The sequence below is a fragment of the Callithrix jacchus genome, chromosome 6, assembly GCF_049354715.1.
Source record: "Callithrix jacchus isolate 240 chromosome 6, calJac240_pri, whole genome shotgun sequence".
NCBI classification, from domain to species: Eukaryota; Metazoa; Chordata; class Mammalia; order Primates; family Cebidae; genus Callithrix; species Callithrix jacchus.
In genome coordinates this window covers 130,941,819-130,964,575 of record NC_133507.1, presented here as the reverse complement: position 1 = coordinate 130,964,575, position 22,757 = coordinate 130,941,819, and the positions used below count along the sequence as shown (strand labels likewise).

General features: G+C 57.0%; 2 protein-coding genes across 26 annotated transcripts in view; both read right to left on the bottom strand.

Annotated features, from left to right (window-relative positions):
- Nucleotides 1-1,481: 1,481 nt before the first annotated feature.
- On the bottom strand, nt 1,482-6,830 carry LOC100394140 (coiled-coil domain-containing protein 74B). Of its 4 annotated transcripts, none has more exons than XM_008999372.5 (8): nt 6,478-6,830; nt 5,453-5,497; nt 4,318-4,410; nt 3,340-3,475; nt 2,383-2,572; nt 2,222-2,301; nt 2,090-2,146; nt 1,482-1,891 (listed from the first exon to the last, which is right to left on the bottom strand). In XM_008999372.5, exons 1-8 carry the CDS (start codon nt 6,728-6,730, stop codon nt 1,753-1,755), a joined length of 993 nt encoding a protein of 330 aa, XP_008997620.3. In that variant the 5' UTR covers nt 6,731-6,830; the 3' UTR covers nt 1,482-1,752. The 4 variants fall into 4 exon arrangements, with proteins under 4 accessions (XP_008997620.3, XP_008997621.3, XP_008997622.3 ...); XM_008999373.5 differs by having other exon boundaries at nt 4,318-4,377; XM_008999374.5 differs by lacking the exon at nt 4,318-4,410.
- A 2,856-nt stretch (nt 6,831-9,686) lies between these two features.
- Nucleotides 9,687-22,757, bottom strand: part of SMPD4 (sphingomyelin phosphodiesterase 4) — a 28,668-nt gene continuing 15,597 nt past the window's right edge. For 9 of the 22 annotated variants that reach the window (XM_078329154.1, XM_078329149.1, XM_078329156.1 and 6 more), the window contains 11 exons: nt 22,489-22,560; nt 19,497-19,583; nt 15,452-15,597; nt 14,820-14,910; nt 14,278-14,378; nt 13,407-13,570; nt 12,641-12,846; nt 12,055-12,288; nt 11,637-11,768; nt 11,362-11,490; nt 9,687-11,200 (listed from right to left, as the gene is read on the bottom strand). In XM_078329154.1, the coding sequence (XP_078185280.1) occupies nt 10,871-11,200; nt 11,362-11,490; nt 11,637-11,768; nt 12,055-12,288; nt 12,641-12,846; nt 13,407-13,570; nt 14,278-14,378; nt 14,820-14,910; nt 15,452-15,597; nt 19,497-19,583; nt 22,489-22,560 (1,692 nt within the window). In that variant the 3' untranslated portion in view covers nt 9,687-10,870. The remainder of the gene's footprint in view (nt 11,201-11,361; nt 11,491-11,636; nt 11,769-12,054; nt 12,289-12,640; nt 12,847-13,406; nt 13,571-14,277; nt 14,379-14,819; nt 14,911-15,451; nt 15,598-19,496; nt 19,584-22,488; nt 22,561-22,757) is intronic. The other 13 variants (XM_078329160.1, XM_078329159.1, XM_078329167.1 and 10 more) reach the window with 3 other exon arrangements.

Here is a 22,757-nt window from a genome sequence, read left to right as displayed (position 1 = left end):
TGACTTTTTATTCAGTTTGCGTTTCTGTGTCTTTGATTGGGGCGTTTAATCCATTTAAATTCAGGATTGATATTGATATTTGTGAGTTTAACACTGTCTTTTAATGCTACCTGTCTATTTTGCCCATTAGTTGATATAGATTCTTCATTAAGGAGATACTCTTTACTTTTGGTACGTTTTTGGGATGACTGATACTGGTTGTTCCTTTCTGTGTGTAGTAATTCTTTCAGAAGTTCTTGTAAAGCAGGCCTGGTGGTGATGAAATCTCTGAGTGCTTGCTTGTTTGTGGAAATTTTTATTTTTTCTTCATTTATAAAGCTTAGTTAGGCTGGATATGAGATTCTGGGTGAAAATTCTTTCCTTTGAGGATATTGAATTGAGACCTGGTCTCCAAAAAAAAAAAAGGCTCCATGTGGCTTCCTCCAAAAAGCCAGACATGGCCCCCCAGCCACAACTTGCAGGCTACTCTCATTGCAGCCTGTCCAGGGTCTGGGTCCGTCTCAGCAGCATGAGGGCGCACTAAGGGTGTTGCTAGAGTGTGTTGTGTGTGCCATGTCCCCACTGTGAAGGATGAAGAGCGAGACCCTCAGGACCCACATCCTCAGAGCACCACACACTGTGCCACCCAGAGAGGGTGGGTGGGGCCAAGCAGTGAATGCCTCCTTGTGTGCCAGCCACTGTGGGCACTGGCCAGCAGCCCTCTGGTGATGAGAGGTCCTTCTTTTTATGCACAATGCCCTGTCCTCTGTGATTGTTGTAAGAAACACTATTCCTGGGTTTGTCAGGAGTTATCACTGTGTCTCTATGAACCTGGATCCGCTGTCCTGTCAGGATGTGGTCAGCCTTGGGGCCGGCATTGTCTAGTCTGGCCCTGGGCACCCCAGAACTCAGCTGTCCTTGCCTGACAGACCATCCTGTTCCTTGGCCTGGTTCATCCCCCAGCTTCCTGGCAAAGTTCCTCCTCCCTGAAGCAGGAAAAGGCTGAGATGAATGCCAAAGAAGTGGAGCTGTGGGCCCGGGAAGATGGCGCTGCCAGGTGAGGGTGGGCACTGAGCTGTCCACCCCACCCGTGACTGGATGTGGCTGTGCTGCGGTGGGAGGGGTGGCACTGATGTGGCCACAGCACTCTGGAGATGGCCCTTCAAGGAGGAAAGTGAGCCTGGCTGGACCCCATCAGCAGTTCAGTGTCCGGGCAGGAAGGGACAGCATCTTGCCCCCAGGAGGCTGCGGTCTGGGCAGGAGACCCAGAGTGGTCATGTGTTTGGAAGGCAGCTCTGGGCCAGCCAGGGGATGGGAAAGCCTTCCCACCTCCAGGGAGGCGTGCACAGCTCTGCCAGTGCCTCTCTCCCAGGGCCATCGCCAGGTCCCAGGATGAGCAAGATGGGCAGCCCAGGCAGGTCCCTGTAGACAACAGGGGCTGGGCTCGGGGCCAGGGATGGGGACTGGGAAGGGACACCCAGTAGCCAGTGAGGAAGCAGGTATACGACTTGGAAAGAAAAGCTTTATTTTTAGTTTCAACCAGTAGGGCAATATCGACTTCATCATGTACTTTTACATAAATGCCAAATAGCAAAATAACAGCTAGAAAATAAACAGTTTGTGAGTTTGGAGATCAAGTACTTTATCTGTCTTGAGTGTCATCTATCCTGGAATTCAGCCAGGGCTTAGGAGTAGTAAAGTATCAGGAAATGCTACAGAGAGCCATTCTCTAGCTGCAGGGTGGCGGCCCGGCACTGACCGAATGTGGGCGGCTCAAAGCAGGGAGCGGTGCAGGCGCTGTTTCTGCATTGCCTGCAGCCTCCTCTGCCGCTCAGCAAAGTTGTTCTTCAGGGTCTGCTTCAATGCTGGCAGGATGGCACGCTCCGCTACAGGCATGGGGCTCAGAAGAAGGCTGGGGTGGGTAGAGGAACTGTCTCTGTGAGCATCCGCAGGAGAGGAGTGTGCTGGGGGTGGGGCCTCTGTGGCCCTCACGAGGCCCAGTGAGGCCTCAGCATGCTCTGCTTCTGCGCCGCTGCCCTCCCTTCTCCACTCCTTCCCTGGGGCCCAGGCGGCAGCGCTGTCCCACTGTCCCCATGCCTGCAGGACTCACCATTTCTTGGGGAGGCTCTTGGTGGAGACCTTGGGGAACTGCATGGCTTCCTGGTCCCTGGGTGAAGGACGAGTCAGCAGTGAGCCCCAGACAGGCCCCCGGAGATGAGGTAGGGGTGCACCCGGCACTCACCTGGGAGAGCTAGACCCAGCCTCCTCTGGAACCACCTGGGGCCTCTGGCTCCCTTCCAGGAGGGACTTGAGGTGCTGCAGCTAAAAGGCAGGGGCAGGGCATGGTAGGGCCCGAGGTGGTGCCAGACTGCCCAGGGCCAACCCCACCATGCAGGGCCTCACCTCTTGGGCCTGCAGGTGGTTGGCATTCCACAGCTGGCGGATGAGCACTTCACACTGCTGAAGTGTGGTGGGCTTTCGCAGGTAAGGGGGCAAAGTCATCAGGGGGTACACCCCCATCATCTGCCTGCCCTGGTGCTGGCTGCCCCCTGCACAGGCAGCCTCTGCATGACAGGCCTCTGTCTTCTCGTCTCTGAAACAGTCATTGCAGCAGCCAGAGGTAACCTGCCCAGCTGCGTCTAACCACACTCCCAGCATACCTCCCCAGGCAGCACCCAGGCCAGTGTGGGGAAGAGGGCCGGCCTCCCTTTTCCCACTGACCAGGGTGCTCTGGGCACCAGGTGAGAGTCTCTGGAACTGGGACCTGCCCCTTCCTCCCTCTGAAGGTGCCCTAGGGTCATATGTGCTTCAGTAGGTGCCCAGCTAGCTGCCAGGCTGTCCTTGGTTGTGACCCAGTGGGACTTTTTGCTCCAGGCCTGGTCTCAGGGGACATGCAGAGATGCAGGAGCCTGCCATGCTGCTTGCACTGCTGAAAGTGTGCGCTCACAGCATCCCAGGACAGTCCCGAAAACTCAGAGACCACCAGAGCCTGGCCCGCCTCTGTCCTGCTGGCCTAGTGCCCCCCAAAGGCAGGCTGTGGCCAGGGAAGCAGGCAGTGACCAGCTCCAGGAACACAAGTCACTTTTCTTGGTAAGAATATTCCTTTGTTTTCTTTCATCTGAGAAAGTGGTTGAGGGCTGCTGCTGGCCCCTCTTGTGGACTCAGGTCAGCCGGATACTCTGCAGGACCCTCAGGGGAGGGAGGAAGACAGCGCCCACCGATGGGCAGGGCGTGGCCATCATTTGGTTTCATGAGCCCTGGAGACCGGCTCCTGGTGCAAGGGCAGAGCAGTTGGCTGACTGCAGGGCAGGAGCCTAGTAAATGTAGTCCTGGGGCCCTTAGGGAGCAGGCAAGACTTACTTGGCCTGCCCTTGCACCCCAGGAACCTTGTCCATCTTGCTGTGGTGACACAGGTCCACTTTCTGGGGGACATCAGCTTTCAAGTCTTGCTTCTTGAAGGAGCTGGGATGGGGCCTGGCCTTGCCTTGAGAGTTGGCTGCAAGTCAGACCCGACGGGGCCAGTCACTGCCAGCACTAACAGCTGCCTCCCACGCCTTCCAGGATGAGCTGCATGTACCCAACAAGCCCCAGCCCCTGCCTCAGGCTCCTCCTCTGTAAAGGGAAGCCTAAGAAGGTTCTGGGAGGAATCAATGAGGTTCTGAGGGTGAAGCCCATGGGTGCTGCCTGTCCATGAACACTCTGGAACAATTGAAAGTGGAAGCTAGCTCCATTCTGGGTAAAAGAAAACTGCAGGCGAGGCCTAGGACCCAGGCTGCACGGATTTCCCCTTCAAGGACAAGGGCCACCAAACACCTGGGCCCATCACAGGAATGGCAGGAACTAGGGCTGGGGCTGAGGAAGATGCCTGGCCTCCAGTGGAGGCAGAGTGGGGAGAAGAGGCTCTCTGCTCCCTGCTCACTCTGCAGAAGGGGCCATGAGCTCAGGGCTCTGTGGGCAGTGCCATCCTTCCTGTGTTCTGCTGGCTTGTGGCAGGCACACGGGCCAAGCAGGGCTTCTGCAGGTCAGCCAGGGCACATCCTTCTCCCTAGAAGGCCACCCAGGGAGGCCCTCCTGACCACTTGCTGGCCCTGCCTGGGGTGGCTTCCCTGAGGCCTCACTGCCCTCTGTGACTGGCCCCAGTCCTGCCCACTCCCAGTCCCCTCCTGGTGGTTTCAGCTTGCAGGGCTCCCTTCATCTGCCCCTTCACCCCCAAATCCTTGAGCTTGGCCCAGCAGAGGGCTTTCAGCTCCCTGGTCAGCGCCCCTAGGGGCTACCCAGGCTGGGGTCCCCATGGGGCACTCGCCCCTGTGAGCACATGGAGGATGCTAGCCTGCTCACCCGGCACCGTGGAATTTGACATGGACTTGACAGACTGGAAGCTTGACATGGAGAGGCTGCCTGCGGGATAGTGTACAAGGTCGGCACTGCCACCTGCAAGATGCCCATGCTTGCCTCCTGGCCTGTGTGTCTGTGAGGAGCCCTCCCTCAGCCTGGCAGGGCTGTGTCCTCCCTGCTAAACCCATGCTCCGTTGATGCAACCCCAGACCCAGCAAGCGCCCACTGGAAAGGTGGTTTCCTGAAGGGCCATCTGGAAAGCAGAAGGGCTTGGGACACATGGAACAGCAGGTCCCGAGGGAGAGCATGGCCTCTTTCTGTATCCCATTAGAGTCCCCAGCACGGCACGACTGGTACTGCCAACTAGGCCACACTTTGCCCAGACCAGCTCACTGGAGTTGCCACAGCGGCTAGGGAAAGGCCCTCACTCAACCCCATTCTCCATGTCTCCCCAGAAGGGAGCGCCCTGGCCACTGCCCCAGCTGGGATGTTCCCAGGCTGGTGCAATTCACCAGTCAGACGTCCTCCTGATGTCAGCACTCGTCACAAAGGTAATGAGGAGTGAGCTTGAGACCTCAACCCAGAATCCTGGGCTGAGCTGGGGGGCCACCACTGGGATGGGAAGTGCCTTGGGTAAGTGGCAAGGAAGCAGGACTCTGCTTCCTCCCCTTGTCCCCATGGTTGCTGCCCAGATGGCAGGAAGGGATCCCTGGATGGTGTGTGCCCAGAGCCCCTCCCCCAGGATGTCAGGACTCAGAGCCACTGCACTGGAAACCCTGGGCCTGGCGACAGCAGCAATCTGGGGCAAAGACCCAGTGGGGCACGAGCTGCCCCAGGGGTCCCCTCCCATTCCAGGAGCTCTGTTTGGAGGAGGGAGGGTCTGCGAAGCACCCTGGGCCACCTCCCCACTGCACTGACCTCAGGCCCTCGACTCACTGAGAGCAGCACCTGCTGTGCTTGGCTGCGTAACATCATCCAGCCATGGCTAGGGGCAGCAGCATCTGTCCAGGTCCCCCAGAACCTGTCCCCACTGGGTTGGCATACAGGGGCCAGTGCAGCCAGGTGGTCAAGGACAGTCTGGAGGGACTTCCCTGGGTGGCAGGAGCTCCCCTCAGGCACTGAAGGGCCCAAGTCTCACCTTTCTTCTGTAACTTCTGATTCATTATGAGCTTGTAATGGAGCTCTGAAAGCAAGCACATGCTCTCCTCAGCACTTGTGAAGCCACAACCATTTTGGGAGAAGCCTGGCCTGTCCTCTCCCCGTGCTGAGCCCGAGAGTCCTGGCTCCCCACTGGCTGACTGGGCTCTGCCCCAAGGGTTCTGCTCTCCACCATGCCTTTGCCGTGGGTGTCAGGCCAGGAATGCCCCTGCCTGTTCCCTAAGCAGAGTCCACCAGGCACCTCAGCCTCATCCTCCCATCTGAGATGACTACAGGGCATCACGCTGCCAGGCAGGGCCTGGGATCCAGGGGCACAGAGGTGAGCTCTGAAACCCCGGTGTGGATGAGCAAATGCGGTGTCATGATCCCGTGACTGTCAGGGACTGGGGCGAGGCTCAGAAGAGGGGTCCTGACATAACAGACGCCTAGAGTTTTAAGGCAGCAGCAGGGAGTGGGGCAGGAGAGGAGGCCGCAGGCACTGGTGCCCTTGCTGGAACCCTCCTGAAGCAGGAGCCAGGAGCGGAGCCAGGAGCCACCCACATCCTGGTGGGCCCTCTTTCTGCTCGGCGGGGCCATGGGGGCCGGGAGCTGCTAAGGGTGCAGTTGGGAAGGCCCAGCCCGAGGACAACGTGGGCACAGGCTAAGCAGGGGTATGGCTGCTCCGACCCTGTGTGTTTAGCTGGAGGACATTCACTGCGCTGCGAGATGGCACTTGAGCATGCTTCCCCTCTACAAAGTTTTTAACAGAGGTGTGCCTAACCTTGGTGGAAAGGAAAAGGCTGGCGGGGTCAGTGTCTGAAATGTAGTGGCCCCATGAGGCAGGCAGACAGGGAGGGGAGTCATGCGAGTCTCCGTCGGGGGCAGGGGACAGCTCAGCATGGCAGGACGCCCTGTGTCTCCCCAGGCGTGTGCTGGAGCTCATGGCTGTGTTTCTGTGCTGCGGTAGCCGCAGTGTTCAGGGCGCCTGGGGAGGCAGGGCTGGCCTAGAGCCCCGCGCCGGCTCACCCTTATTTTCCCGCTTCAGGTGCTCGATCTCCTCGTGGAGCTTGGCCAGCGTCTCCGAGTGCTGCTGCTGCAGAAACTGCAGGCTCTTCTCCAGGACCAGGACCCGCTTCTGCGGGTCGCTCTGCACGAGCTGCGGGCTCGGCGGCCCCAGGGACTGGACGCCCACAGCGGGGCGCTGGCGCCAGGTAACCCGGGAGCCTGGGGTCGGCGAGCTGGGGTGCCACGACCCGGCCGCCACCCCCGCACTGATCATATTGCCATTGTCACGTACCCTGCCGCTGCCACTGCACCCCCGGCTCAAATGCCAGGCCGCCCGGGCCTAGTGCCCCGTCACCATGGAAACGGAAGCCACTGAGGGGGCGGGGCGGGCGGCGGGGGCGGGACCTGTGGCTGGCTCTTCCGGAGTTATTTAAAGGCCTCCAGGGCCAGGCGCGGTGCCTCAGGCCTGTCATCTTAGCACTTTGGGAGGCCGACACGGGGATCACTTGAGGTCAGGAGTTCGTGACCAGCCTGACCAACTTGGCAAAACGCTGTCTCTACTAAAAATACAAAAGTTAGCCAAGTGTGTTGGTGCGCGCCTGTGATCTCAGCTACTCCGGAGGATGAGGCAGCTGCCCAGACTGGTCTCAAACTCCTGGGCTCAAGCAATCCTTCTGCCTCAGCCTCCCAAAGTGTTGAAATTCTAGGTATGAGCTTTTGTGCCTGGCGTGTGGTTACTTTTGAATGTCCTAGTCCTAAATATCTGGCTCCCAAGAAGAGAGAAAAATGAAGGCAGGAGGAGGTGCTGATCCATAAAAACCTCCTGGAAGGCGTGTCCCCAGGGAGGGGGTGAAGGCTGAGGAGGGAGGTTGCAAACATGGCAGCGGAGATCGCAGTGGTGGCTGCCTGCCTCTTTGCCTGCACTTCACAATCAGAAGCAGCCATCACGGATTAGAGAACAGGTCCCCAATATTTGGAGGAAAGGCTCGTAATTGCCCGCTCTGGTTCCGGCAAGCTATAGGGAAGCTACTGGAGAAATGCATGCATGGCTGCTTGCAACACCAATTTAAATACTAATTTCTTCTGAAAATACCCTCACCGACCCACCCAGAAATAATGTGTCACCAGATATGTGTGCATCCAGTAGCCCAGACAAGTTGACATATAGAATTAACCATCACAAGTCCACCCCTTGTCAACCTGGCACCCATACACATCTCCTTAAACCATACTTAACTTCCCAATAAATGCAGTAACAAAGCCATGGTGTTAGCAGTGGAAGGTGTCCAAGTGCAGTGAATCCGGACGGGTCTGCAGCAACTTCAATTCTTGGTTCCTCAGAAGAAAGAATTTGACTGAGGGGCATAAAGCAGAAAAAGAGACCAAAGCAAGTTTCAGAGCAGGAGTGGAGGTTTTAAAGGCTTTAAAGCAAGCAAGAAAGGAAAGTACGCTTGGAAGAGACCTAAGCAGGCACATGAAGGTCAAGCTAGCTTAATTTTTACAGTGAGTCCTCTCTCCGGTGTGGTGGCTCACACCTGCAACCTCAGCACTTCAGGATGCAGAGGCAGGCGGATCACTCAAGCTCACGAGTTTAAGACCAGCCTGGCAACATAGTGAGATTCCGTCTCCACACAAAAAAATTTTTAATGGCAGGGTGTGGTGGCGTATGGCTGTAGTCCTGGCTACTTGGGATGCTGAGGCAGGAGGATTGCTTAAGCCCAGGAGTTAGAGGCTGCAGTGAGCTGTGATGATGCAGTGTACTCGAGCATGGACAACATAGCAAGAACTTGTCTCAAAAGAACGTAGTCCTCTTTCATTTATATTGGAAATGTCAGGGTTGTTGGTGAGAGCTGGCCTTTAGGGGACCTTGCTCTTGGATGTCCAAGGGGAAAGATATAGATTTCTGATTGCACAGGGCCTCTGCTTGTGGGTTGCCTGCACAATATGATCAGAATCTGAGTCACCTTGGATCATGAGGGCACTGGTACATCCTAGAGGTAGCAGGTGTTGGTCATGGAAGAAAGTGGGCCATGAATGGGCTCCGGGGAAGAGCATTGCCTGGGTAGCAAGGAGGGGGATGCGGAGGTGCAGGTGGCAAGGGTGGTGTCAGGCAAACCTGAAGCTCCACTGCCAGAGGCTCCAGGCCACGTGGTCTGAGAAGCATGTGGATTTGGCCTAACAGCAGGGAAATGTGGCCCAATGGCAAAAAGTCGATGGCATCCTAGTGCTTGAAGAGGCAGTGGCAACGGTTAGGATAAACCACTCTGGAGGCATCCAGGGGTGGAGAGATGAGGGCGTAGTTCCTGCCTCCAGCCTGGCCTCCACGCTCGATGCTCCTCCCAGAGCTTCCACCTCCTTGTGCCCCAGACAGAACTGCTTCGCCTGAGTTGCTCCAATTCCAGGCCTTCCCCAGAATTCCCCCCACCAACCAAGTGCCTCCTGGCCAGGATCCCCCCCACTGCATTTTTCTTCTGCTCTCGTCCCAGCAATCCGATTTTCTCTGCTGAGAGCTCTTGGCAAAAATTAAATCCCATTTTGTTGTGAGTTCCCTATCCCATACCTGGAAGCAGCTGGAACCCAGCTGCCCACTGCTGCCCTTGCTCCCCAGGCAGGAGCCACTGAGCACCAGATGCCCTTGCAGCCATTGCTATCCAGGTCTCAGCCACCAAGACCCTGACTGCTAACTCAGCTTTGCTGTTCTTGGTTCTCAGTATGTTGTGTCTGCCCCTGCTCCTGGCCAGACAGTTCAGTTCCCAGCCACTCCCTCAATCCTTGAAGCTTCTGGAAGCCACAGACATGGCGACCTATGTTCCAGGTGGTCAGCTTTTGAGACAGGGTTTCACTCTGTCACCCAGGCTACAGTGCAGTGGTGTGATGATGGCTCACTGCAGCCTTGACCTCCTGGGCCCTGGTGATCCTCCCACCTCAGCCTCCCAAAAGTAGCTGGGACCACAGATGTGAGCCATCATGCCTAAGGCAAAATTCACGTGGCTCAGACCCAGCAGGGACTTTCTGTCACAGGTACTTCAGTATTAGCATGCACCTTGGTTTTGCTGCTGTCGAGTCTACTGTGTCCCTAAACAAGGAAAGCAAAGGAAGCCAGAGGCCTAGGCCTGTGGACACTGGGAGAGGGGCCGACAGGGTGCCCGATGGCTGTTTCTGCAACCCCCGCATGCTCAGGGTCCCTCTGGGGTAAACTTCCTAGAGACTGAGCGCAGGTGCCAGAAGACTCAGAAGCAAGGACAAGTTTATTCAGATCCATGTTTGAGTTACAAGCTTGGTTTGATTTTTGGTCACAAGTCCTAAAATGCCATTATTCTGAGTTTACATCAAAATACAAAGCCCAACATTTACAGTTTGAAAAACATTAAAGCAAACCCCCAGCACCCCACACCGAAAACAAAGGCTTGGTTTGAAAATCACCACCAAGAGGCTGTTCTCCCTGGTGTGTCTGTGGGGGAATGAAGGTGTGGGAGGCCCCATGCTGGTTTCTGTCAGAGAATCTGTAGTTTTGAATACTTAAGTATCATTAAACGGTTGCTGTGTCTTCGAGTACTTGATGTTAGTGAAGCTGTGACGCTTCCGACCATTTCCGGCTGCAGAGCAGAAACTGGCAGGATCTGATGCCATCAACCCAGCAGTGTCCCCAGCGCCTGAGGACCAGCACCCGTCTGGGACAAGGCATGGGCTGGCTGCTGCTCTGGGTGATGTGCTCGATGGACTGCGGTCTGCAGTGAAGCACCTGGGCTCGGGAGAATCTCAGGCTCCTGAAACATGAGCTTCTATGGCCCAGTCTTGGAACAGCTGGGAGAACATGAAGAATGCCCCTCACTCACAGTGAAGAATCAAAGGAGAGCCACTCTCTCTTTTTTTTACATCTGATGTGTTAGCAGACAGCCACTCTCTAGTGTTTTCAGGGCTCTTTTAGAAACTTTGATTCTTCCCTGGAGTAGAGGTTGAGCCACCATACTGGTCCCACACAGGGAGAGGAGACACCACAACCCACTCTGCCCACCTCAAGGCCAGCCAGTGGACAGGCCAGGCCTGAGCGGCCGCTGGCAACCTGGCTCCTGAGCTTGATGCGGCAGAGTGCCCAAATGGACACTGGAAAAAAGTTCCTCAGAGCTGGCTTAGCCCTGAGTCCTTGGTGGAGGGAGGGAGGAGCCGGCGCTGAGCTCTGTGCTGTCACAGAGCATGGCTGTTGAGCCCAGTAGCCACTTCTTTCCTTTACCCCGCCTGCCCTCCCTTCTCAGTTCTGTTTCCTCCAGATGCCTCTGTGGCTGCAGGAACCACCCTGAGAAACCCGAGGATGACCATATTCCCTTCTGGAGGAGTTCCCAGGTCCTCTCAAGTCCAAGGGTGGGGCTGTGTGGCAAATCCCCCCTGCCCTCTGCTCTGAAGACTGCTGGCGCCCTCAGGGCTGGTGCAGCTTTCCTCGCTCTGTCAGCAGCGTCATGGCTGAGGCGTAGAGGATGTAGCCCAGGGTGAGCAGCAGCGTACAGGGCAGGGGCCCAATGCAGAACAGGGAGGCCACAAAGAAGGCCAGCAGCAGCGAAAGCAGCGTTCGATAGCTGCCCAGGAAGCGCAGGCTAAGCCTGGGGCCACGAGCATGGCCAGCCACCTGCGTCTGCCCTACAGGGCTCAGCAGGTGTCTGCCGGCCACCCCAGGTTCTGTGAGGTGGTAGCGACAGAAGCTACCGAGGAAATCGTCCCGGGAACACAGAGTCACCATCTGGCCTGCAAACTGAAGAACAGAGGCACAGGGGCATGGGGAGGTGGCACCACAGGCCTCAGAATAGCAGCGCCCCACCCACACAGGCCACCCCCCGCCCCATGACTGCATCCCAAGCAGGAGCATCCAGAACCCTCTCTGAAGAGGCCAGGCCGGCCTTCCTGCCCACTCACTCTGTGGTTGATGGCAGACGACAGCCTGAAGAGTGCACGGACCAAGCTGGCAATCTCATAGCTCCGGATGGGCTGCAGCTCCGGGTCTCCCTGGTACTCAATTTCAAACCTGCGCAGCCCGTTGATGATCTAGAAACCCAGGCCATGGGAATGGGTCAGAAAACAGCCCTGCACACAACTCAGAGGAGCCAAATGGCCTCTGCTCGTGGGGGGAGGAGGGAGCTGAGGATGGGTCAGGGGCCAGTCCACAAGCCTCTGGGACCCCGACCTCTCACCTGGTACCGGCCCAGAGGCGTGAGGATGAGTCCGTCCTCACCCACGATGCAGTCGGGGAGCTGCTTCTTTCCATTCTCATCCTGCGTTGTGCCCAAGGCGAGTGTGAACTGCCTGAGCTGCGCGTCGCTGAGCTGCCAGAGAGAAGTGCCTCTGCCCTCAGCATCAAGGTGAAGGGAGGAAACCGGTCTTCACCCCACTGGCCTCCAACAGTGGCAACAAGGGGACCCAGACATGACGCTCGGGATGTGGCCTGCCTCCCCCAACACTGGATCCATCTGTGTGGTGCCTGGGACTTGGTATGTGGCTGACCACAGGCTGGGGGCAATGACTCCTGTGGGGTGATCCCAAACCATCCCTTGACCCTTCCTCACCTTGACCCTTCCCTGATGGCTGCGGGACAGGCCCTATAGTTCATACCCGGAATATCTGGCGCAAGTACTCCAGGGCCTTCTCCAGATATTCATCCGTCTTCCGGATGCTGTCCTGCCCCATCTCATCCAGGTCATTGCCTGGGTAGGAGCCATTGGTGTCTGTGGAACCAAAGCCCAGCCACGACAGGAAGGAGTAGCCAGCTGGGCTCTCCGCACACTGATCTGAGATGGACTTGGCCGTGTGCTTGGCCTGCGTGATGAGCTGAGCAAGGCGCAGGACCTACAAGGGAGGTGCGGGCAGGTCACCGGCAAGACAGGCCTGTGCTGCCATCCAGGCAAGCTAGCCGGGTGCCCCAAGAGCAATGCACAGCCAGACCTCTGAGTGTCAGGAGGAGCAGCTTCCACCAGAGGACTTTTAAAGACCAAAGGATGATCTTCTAAATGTGAAATTTTCCCACAAACACTGCCTTCGTTATCAGGAAAAAATGAGACTTTATTGAAATGGTGGAAGGAGATGCGGCATCGACTCTACACCCAGCCTCCCTCCTTCCTGCCGGAACCAGCACCTCCCGGGCTCTGCTCAGCCCCACGGCTCCAGGGGCCCTGAGGATGGGCCCCGCCGATCCACTCACCAGGCTGCGGGCCTCGGGCCCGAACATTGGGGTGTACTTGCAGTCCTGGCCCTCCAGGCTGTACACGTGGCTCTTCACCTTGAAGGAGGCATCAGTGACTGCTAGTGGCCACGGTGACAGGAAGCTGCCAGTAAATGTGGGGGCCGTGAAGAGTCGGTGCTGGCGGTGGGGGATAACCAGCTCTGGCTCCAGGAACAGCTGCTCACCTGGAAGGCAGGAGATGAACTGGTGCCCATTTCCAGGGCACAGAGTACCCACTGCTGCCCTTAGGATTCTGGGGTGCCTCAGAGGTGTCTGGAAAGCCATGACCCAGAGGTGTCCTCCTGAGGCCCTGCCTGGCAGCATCTCCCACACAGTAGGCAGCTGACATGAGCCCCCAGCAGTGTTTGCAGGAGGCAAACACCAGGAGGAGAAACAGAAACCAACACCCGACCCAGCCAAGATAAATGCATGGCAGAGACCAGGCTCACCTCCTGAGACGGCAGTCACAAGTCACCCTGAAGAAATGGCAGGGCCATGGGGCCACAGCTTGGACTGTGTAGCCCCTGCCTGTTGGCACACCTGTGGTCCCCTGCCTAGTGCCTGGTGGCTGCAGGGCAGGCAGAGTTCAGCCAGTCTGACTTCACTGCACAGATGTGCCCCAGGAGTCTCCATAGCATCCTTTATCAGGGCTCACTCTAGAAGCGTGGGTCCCTCTTAAAAGGCAGCCATCACTAGCTAAGGGCCTGACCCTTGTCTGCCCGCTTGCCCCATGCCGAGGACTTACCTTTCTGGATCATCTCAGCCAGGTTGGGCTGGGCAAAGACTTTAGCCACTCGGAACACCATGAGTGCGTGCTTGGGGCTGACCAGGTCTGTGCGGAGTGCACGATTCAGGAAGCCCACGAACAGCTTGGTGTACATCAGCAGGTTCTCCTGGACAAAGGGCGCCCTGGGGACCAAGGTGGCAGGTAGGGGTCAGCCTTCCCACTGGAGGTGGGGCTGCAGCAGTCCATGCCCCTGACACCCCTGCTCGTCCTTGGGCTTACAGACTCTCCCTGGCCAAGGTGACAAGCTGTCATAGAGGACAGCTGAGGGGGCCATGGGTAGGCAGGACAGAGGCAAGTGAGATCCAGGCCCTCTGAGGACACTGCGTCCTTAGCAAGGCTGAGGCCCATTCCAAGTGGACTAAGACCACCACGGCAGAGACCAGCCCAGAGCCTGAGGGAAGGTCCCGCAGAGGATTCAAAGGGGAAGACCTTGGGCAAGGAAGGGAGAGGCCAGTGGCCACACCAGGTGCCATGGAAGCCTGGGGTCTGCTGTGAGGATCAAGAAGGGGATGAGGGAAGGCAGCCACAGCTCTCCTCTGTGCTGGTGAGAAAGGGTCAAGGATGGTTTCAGATCACCATGAACATTCATCTGGGCCAGAAGAGAGAAGGGACAGGGCAGGATGGGTCACCCACTGCTTCCATGAGAAACCAATTCTAGGGCCTGGCAAAGTTGAGCCTAGGAAAGGTTGGCCTGTGCTCCACTCGTTGGGGGCTGGGACAGGAGCCCAGGAGGCCACCAGGTCCAGGCTGACCCCAGCAAAGGCCGCTGGCTTGGCCTCCACCCACCAGAACAAGGTCCACCAGGAGAGCCAGTGGCACCGAGGCTCACCATTTCTCCGACACACACCGGGGCTGGGAGTCGCTGCCTGGAGGCTGCTTGTCAGGCGCATACCGCCACGGCTGCAGGTAGCTCAGCCACATCTCCAGGACCTGTGGGTGGGGTGTGTGCTGAGGGCCAAATACTCCAGTGGCCTGGTGCCTGGGTCCCAGGCAGCAGCTGGGTGGGACTGGCTCTGCCCATGTCCCCCAGAGGGCTCGAGAGAAACGCACACAGCCCAATGAGGTTTGGCTCTCTTGCTGGCCCTTCAGAAGCCAAGGTGATGGGTGAGCCTTCCCCAGCCCGTGGGGCCCAGTGCTCCCTGGCTGGATAAGGGTAAGAACCTGCCCAGCACCAGACATATGGGACAGGGAAGGGCTTTCCTGAGAGCTGGCTTTGGAAACTGAAACAGAAAGAACCATGTGGCTTCCCAGGCCCCCTCCTTGCCAAGGCCTGTGTCTACACTTGCTGTCTTCCTTCATCTGCCCCAGAGGACCTCCCTCCTCGGGGCACACAGAGGACCCAGGCACAAATGTGACAGGGCCAACACTCACAGCTCTGAACGATGCATCCAGGGGCCAATGGCCAAAGCAATGCTGCAGGAAGAGGTAGAGTTTCTGCTGCACGAACCTTGGGACAGCGGCCCTGCAGGAGATGGGGAGGGTCACCTGCCTCTTGCTCGGTAAGGAGGCCCTGCTCACAGATGAGCCTGAGGCTCCCATCAGCGAGGGTCGGCTCCACCCGGCACCTCTGGGAAGCTTAGCCCCATTCTTCGGAGGAAGAAATAGAGGTTAAGAGAGGTCAGGGAACCTCCCAAGGACATACAGCACGCAGGCAGTGAGTCAGTGTGGTTCCTGCACACACCTCACCTCAGTCCCACACAGACAGCCCCGGTGGGCCTGGGAGCCAGGGCAGCCCCAGCCCTTTTCCTGACAGGGGTGGGAGAAGCAAGAGACAAGAGCATGGCAGGGTCTCTCTGGCCAGTATGGGGAGAGGCTCTGGGAGTCAGCTGAGCGGGTGAGAAGGCACCTGCCTAGGCCTCCAGAGGCATCATATGCTCTATGAGCAGGAAGGGACTCCCCTCACCCTGCCCCCCAATGCCCTGGGGTGAGGTCACGGTGGGTGACACCTGAGGAGGGAAAAGCAGAGGAGACAGCAGAGGCGGGAAGCTGCAAGGGCCACGCACCGTTTGAACTCCTCCAGGGGGCTGGTGGCGTGGGAGTGGGCAGAGGGCGAGGCCTGCTCTGGCTTCAGGCTGTTGGCAAAGGCATGCAGGTGCTTCAATAGCAGGCGCACCACCAGTACATGCTCCTCAGTGGGTGTGAACGACTCCTAGGTGGAGGAGCAGGGGTCAGGGCCAGGCAACGGCCACAGCGCCCACAGCACTCAGCATCCAGGTCTGACCACATCCCACCCTGGGCTGGTTGCTCTGCTTCCCCACAGGAGGCATGAGCCAGGCCAGGAGTGGAGCCACCTCCTGGGGCCCACTATGCCTGGCACCCAGAGGATGTGCCTTGCACTGCTTGAACTATAACCAGCCTGTGGTAGGGGAAGTGCTTGGCCCAGTACCCACACAGCCCCCTGGGGGAGGGCTCGCTAAGACAGACATATCTGCAGAGGGCCTCCCAGCCCTGCTTCTGTACTGCTGCATACCCACCCACAGTGAGTAGCACAGGCCGAAGCCCAAGAGATGCCCTTAGGTACTGTTGCCTGCCTTGATCCTCAGGGCAGAAGGCTAGCATCACCCCCAAGCTCTGGATCCAGGGTCTCGCACCTGCCTCCCAAGTGTGTGCAGAAAGCACATGGAACCCAGGCAAGGTGCCTCAGACCTGTAATCCCAGCACATTAGGAGGCTGAGGTATAAAGACTGCTAAGGCCAGAAGTACGAGATTAGCCTGGGCAACACAGGGAGACCCTGACTCTACAAAAAATTTTAAAGAGTTCGCTGGGCATGGTGGTGCACACCTGTAGACCTAGTGACTCAGGAGGCTAGAGTGGGAGGATCACTTGAGCCTAGGAGTTCAAGGCTGCAGTAAGCTAGGATCATGCCACTGCCCTCCATCCTGGATGACAGAGTAAGACCTTGTTTAAAATTAAGAATCCCATGGCTTTGCTTTCCTCCCCAATTCCTTCCACCTGCTCCTTATTCTGGACACAGCCAGGTGAGGGCTTGGCCCATGAGAAGCCCCAGGCATCACTTCCTCTGTTGCCCAGGGACCTATGGTCAGGAAAACCCCAAGACAAAAGCAGTCAAGCATACAAAGCCAAACCTTTTTTTTTTTTTTTGGAGACAAGGTCTCCCTCTGTCACTCAGGCTGGAGTGCAGTGGCACAATCTCAGCTCACTGCAACTTCTGCCTCCCAGGTTCAAGTGCCTCAGCCACAGGAGTAGCTGGGCAAAGGGTGAGAGTACAAGTGTGCCCCACCACGCCCAGCTAATTTTTGTATTTTTAGTAGAGACAGGGTTTCATCATGATGGCCAGAATGGTCTCAAACTCGTGATCTCAGGTGATCCACCCACCTTGGCCTCCCAAAATGATGGGATTACAGGCCAAACTTTTGATTTGCAACATACAAGCAGAATCCTGGAGACCTAGCCGAAGAGGAAAGCCTTTTTGCTGGCCATGGGCTTCCTCCAGTTACTCAGCATTGGGAGGGCAGGTGGGAGCATTAAGAGTGGATGACGGAAGGGGAGTGGGGGCGCTGAGAGTGGTACCCTGAGTCTGAGTGGACACGCTCACCTCTCCACGCTTTGTTCCCCAGCCCTTTGTGCCTTAACACATCTGTGATGCTAAGGCTGGTGCAGGGCCTGGCCTCCAGCTATATCCTGGGATGCTGCAGACCCCGAATGGGCCACTACCCATATTGCTGCCCACTCAAGTCTCCATCAGGAAAATGTCCCCACAGGTCCAGGTGACACACTCCACAGATCAGTGGCTGAGTCTGAGGATGGAGGTATGGGGTGGGAGGCATTTTCTTCTTTTTGAGACAGGGTCTCATTCTGTCACCCACACTGGAGTGCAGTGGCGTGTTCTCAGCTCACTGTAGCCTCTGCCTCCTGGGCTCAAGGGATACTCTCACCTCAGCCTCCCGAGCAGCTGGAACACAGGCACACACTACCATATCGAGCTAATTTTTGTATTTTTTTTTTTTTTTGTAGAGACAGGGGTCTCGCCATATTGTCCAGGCTGGTCTCAAACTCTTGAGCTCAAGCAATCTGCCTGCCTCAGCCTTCCAAAGCGCTGGAATGACAAGCATGAGCCATCGCGTCTGGCTATTTTCTTCTATCTGTATCTTTTAAGTCTTTGGGCAATGAATTTGCATTGTTTTGGAATAAAGATCCTTTGAAATCTAGGTGGAAAATTAAAAAAAAAAAAGGGAAGGAAGAGCCAGGTGAGGTGGCTAATGTCTGTCTGTAATCCCAACAATTTTTTAGGAAGCCGAGGCAGGCAGATCACTTGAGGTCAGGAGTTTGAGACCAGCCTGGCCAACATGGAGAAACCACGTCTCTACTAAAAAATACAAAAATTAGCCAGGCGGATTGCTCATGCCTGTAATCCCAGCCACTCAAGCGGCTGACAAAGGAGAATGGCTTGAACCTGGGAGGTGGAGATTACAGTGAGCTGAGATCATTTGTCACTGCACTCCAGCCTGGGCCACAGAGCAAGACTCCATCTCAAAAAAAAATAATAATAAGAAGAAGACAAGTATGAGGTATAATACCTGTACCTATACTGCCTGGCTAGAATGGCACCAGCGGGGTGGGAAGTTAGACCAGGGTCTTTCTCCTCCAGTCTCAGCCCTGGATCTCCCTCCGATCCTGGCCTGAGATCTTGAGCAGTGACATCCTCCCTGCGGCGCGGGGGAGGGGACGGCCTCCACAAGGGAACTGGAACACTGCCTTCCTCTGCTAGTGTACTTGCTCTACCTCACCTGGTCCTTCTGAAGGGTCTCAAGGGCTCAGTGTCTGCTCGTGCCCCAGCATGGGGCAATCGCATGGAACCCTCACAGGCTATATTCCTGTATTTGCTGAGCCAAACTTCTCCCTCAGCTCTACACCCCTCCTGGGCTGCCATGTTCCCACATGGAGCCCCTGGCCACAGTCGTACCTATTTGCTTCTTAAGGATGTGTCCCCAAAGCCCCACATTTCCCACTGGGTCCAGCCTCACAGCACCTCAGTTCACACCACCTGGGCCTCACTGGTTACCCCTCCCACCACGGGATTTGCCAGATGCTTCCTGGACACTGCCCTCCCTCTCTGACCCAAGCCCTCAGGTCCCTCCTCTGCAGTGGCTCCTGTGGAACAGGGGTGCCTCGGTGTGCTGTGGCCACCATCCCAGCCCAATGGCACACAGGGGCCAGCAGGTTTTCTCATCTTGTGCTCAAATTCCCATTCAATCACGTGTGCTCCTTCCCAGGTGAATGGGACAGATTCTGACTGCGAGCACAGCTCGTCTCCTCAGGCTCTCCAAGATTCATTAACTCTGCCATCCCTGAGCCCCTACAGGTCTGAACTTAGTTTCACTGACCTCAAATCCATCCACACGCTTGTCAATTTTGCCTAGACATCCACAGCCTCTATGAGGTTACCACCTCTATTGTCATCTGCCTCTGGAGATGTGCCTAAGTGGCCAGGGCTCCCTGGTGAAGGCCAGGCCCTGGCCAGGTTGTTAAGGACTGACAGCCTCTGTGGGCTATAAGGGCCAAGCCCCAGATTGTCCCCACCCCCGTCTGACATACAGGCTCTGAGTCACAGCACCTCCAGGCTGGGTGACAGTTCTGAACAAGGCAGAACCCACACGACCCGTAAGTCCCAGGCCTGTGTGTCTTCAGCTCCTTCCTGAGCGCCAGACCCTGCAGAGTGTGGGTAAACCAGGCCATGCACAGGCCTGAGGACTCCAGCTCTTCAAACCAGGGCCAAGCACAGGCCTCCAACACTGGAGAGCTTGTGACACCTCCACTGACCGGAAGCTTGGCCAGCCAGGGCCACATGCCCACATGCCTTGTTTTGCCACACAGCCACCACCCCCACCCCCAACCAAGCTGGTCTGCAAAGCCAGGGGCTAGGCCAGGCTGGAGGCTGACCCCTGCCTCCCCCAACACAGGGGCTTCGCTCTGCCTGGAACTAGCCTCTGAGTCACCAGCGGCCGGCCCTGGCCGGCCCCCTGCTTTGCCAGACACAGACATGCACTCTGGGCAGGGGGAAGGGAACGAATGAGCGCAGCCAGTACTTGGAAGGCGTGGAGGGCCTGGCGGCTGGGTTGGGCGGGGCTGTAGAGGGCGCTGGAGACACTGAGTCGGTGGTGCAGAACCTCCAGCTGAGACAAGGAATAGAAAGAAGCCGGAAGAGGCAGAAAAGCAGACAGGAGGATGGGGTGGGGAAGAGGGGAGAGAGGACCAGACACGGGAGGGGCAAGCAGAGAGAGAAAGAAAGCAATGAGGATGAGCCCAGAAGTGAAGAGAAAAAACAAAAACAAAAGCACGGTCAGTGACAATCCAAATAATTGCAGTCCCAGCAGCTGCGGACCAGCGCAGCTCCCCCCTCCGCAGTCAGGCCAGGGCTGTGGCCGCACTCTCCTCAGCCTTGGAGACCCGGGCAAGTGGACCCTCCAGGTTACCTGGGTGGCCCCTCAATGTCGCTGGGGCCTAAAGGCCTCCCCAGCTCATTGGAAGGGCCCAACTCACTGCCCTTCCAGATGGGGCCCACTCTCCCCAGCGACTCTGAGGTCACACTGTGTGTGGTACATGCATACCAGAGCCCTCCAAGAGCCCAGGGCCCTCGCTGGGACATGCTCTCAGCCACCATGACCTCAAGGTCCTGAGGCTCAGAAAAACCGGTGGAGCATGTTCCAGGAGGAGGACTCTGCACAGAAAAGACACATTGACTGGATTTCTCTGGGTTATCTTGAGAAATTTACCAAATTGGTATAAGACATGATCAATTCCTTTGTGTTTAGAACTCAATGTCCCCTCCATGAGTGACTCTCTGAGAACTGAGGACGAGAACAGGTCCCCAGGGCTAGCACAGAGATGAGCACAGGCTCAGGCCACCATGCGCTGCTCTCCACACCTCACAGTTTGGAAGTCAGGTGAGGTGGTGTACACATCAGTTCTGACTCCAGAAGGCAGCCTCTCCTATTGCACCAGGAACTCCTACCCTCCAGATATAGTAGGCTCCCAAGGTGGGATCTGGCCACAGCCACACACACCCAGAGGCAGCAGGAACCTGAGGCTGAGTTGGCTCCTAGTCAGAACCCTCCAACCTACCGCCCCGCAGTACCAGAGCCGGCCTAGCACACATCTTGTCCTGCGAGCAGCATGCCCCCTACCCAAGCAGCGCATCAAGTGGACTCCACAGAGGAGAGATCAGAACACATGCCAGACACCATGACAATCAGAGCAGGGCAGGGAGCTGTTGCCCTTCACAGCCTTCCTCTGTGCCAGACCTGAGGCTCAGACAGGATCAGACACACAGTTCCCTAGTGTGGTCTCTGCCCTCGCCTGCAGGAACACAGTGGCCTGCAGCCCCATGGCCATCCTCACTGCCCACAGGGCCACTGGGGAGCAAGCATGTATCCTGGACTCAACCAAGGTGACCAGGACAACCCCAGGAACCTCACTTCCTGCATCTGGAAATAAGGGCTAGCAGGGATGGGCAAAGATTTCTGTATGGCAGGTGCAGTACAGGCCTGGGCAAGTGGCAAGCCTCGGGGATGTGGACCTCCATAGCTGCCTTTCTCTGGCTCCACCTACCCAGTTTTCTCGTGTTTTGTCTCAACTGGAAGAGGTGAACAGTGGAGCATCTCTGAGCCCTTGGTCCAACCACTGCAAGTCACTCTGAGCAGGGCCCACCCTCCCCAAGGTCTGGCCAAGAGGAAGCAAATGTGGGGAAGAAGGAAACGACACCTGCCCTCCACAGGAACAGCCCCATCCTGCCCCTGGCCCATGAAGACACAGAGTCCTCACAGGCAACAGCCCAAAAGAGCCTCTCTGGCTGGTCCTTGAAAGCAGGTGTGCTTCCACTCGCTCAGAAGGCAGAACAGGAACACAATGCAGTGCAGCGGCCCCCGCCCCTGCCAGGTCATGCGACATGCACGAGTGCTGAGCAAGCGTCCCAGAGCCCTGCTTGAGGAGCGAGCCTTGGCAACAACTGCTAGGCACATGCAGCAAATCTGCTCTGGAACCAGGAAGGGCACTGCAGGCTCTTTGTGACTCAGGAGGCCCAAGACGGGGTCCTCAGCTTTTCCCCATTCTCCTCCCATGTGATGCTGAGAATGAGGAACTGGGGGACCCTATACCCTAAGACGGCCTCCATACGGCAAAGTATTGGGCCATAGAACTGGCTCCAGAGACTGTGGCAGAAGCAGACCCACAACTCTTCCCCAGAAGCCCTCAAGAATTCTGTCAGCGACAAAGCCAAAGTTTCCCAAGCACATTGATGCACAGACGCCATGGGCACCAGACTACATGGCTCATCTCAGGTGGGGGCTCAGATGTGCGTGAGTTAAGCTGCTCCAGGGAGGGTGACTGCTTAGGAATCCAAGATCCATCCAGCTGCTTTCTCATTCTGACCAGTCCAGGGGGGTGCTAGCTCCAGGGACAGCAACAGCAGGAGCAACCCAGGGCCTCTGCCACCTCCATGCATCTGCGAGCAGTGTGCTGCCCAGAGACGAAGCAGGGAGAGGTGAAGAGGAGGCAGGCCAGGTCACATGCAGGAGGGTGCCAGGCCCCACCCACCAGGAGAAGGACTGCTTGCTCATGCTCTGGAGGAGGTGGGTGAGTGGGGGGTGGGAGGGCAAGCAAAGGAGGCTCCAGGCCACCCCTTCATGGGAAAGCACAAAGGTACTGCTGATAGTCAGGGAAACAGACGAGAACATAGCTCCCAAAGGAACCACCGCTTCCCCGCTCACAGAGCAAGAGTACCACAACCTCATCTGTTCCTGCTGCCAGGGAGGGGGCTCATGAAGCTACATAGGGAGGGCCCTGGAGAGGCCAGACTGCCAGGCCTCAGGTGTCTACACATCAGGGTGCAGCACTCTCTGTCCCCCACCGGGAAGTAGAGAAAGATGTCCACCTTTTATTTGGCTTCTGAGTGACAGGTGGGTGATGGGTTTCTGCTTCCCACCATGCAGCCTGTGAAAACTCACTCAGAGGTAGGATAAGAACCAGCAGGCTGAGCAGGGTCAGAAGCAGGAGGTGGGAAGAAAAACTGTGCAAACATACCTTGGCATGAGGGGACTGCATTTTTTGGTACATCTCCAAGGAATAGTGGTGAAGCCACATTTCAACAAAAACCTGCAAAAAAAGCATTAGCTAGTCAAACCATTCTTGACAACGGTGCCAGACCATTCAGTGGGGAAAGGACAGTGTCTCCAACAAGCAGAGCTGGGAACACAGAATATCCACACGCACAACAGTAAGGCTGGGCCCTTCCCTCACACCCTAGCCAAAAAATAACTCAAAGTGGGTAAATGACCTGAGGATAGAAACTA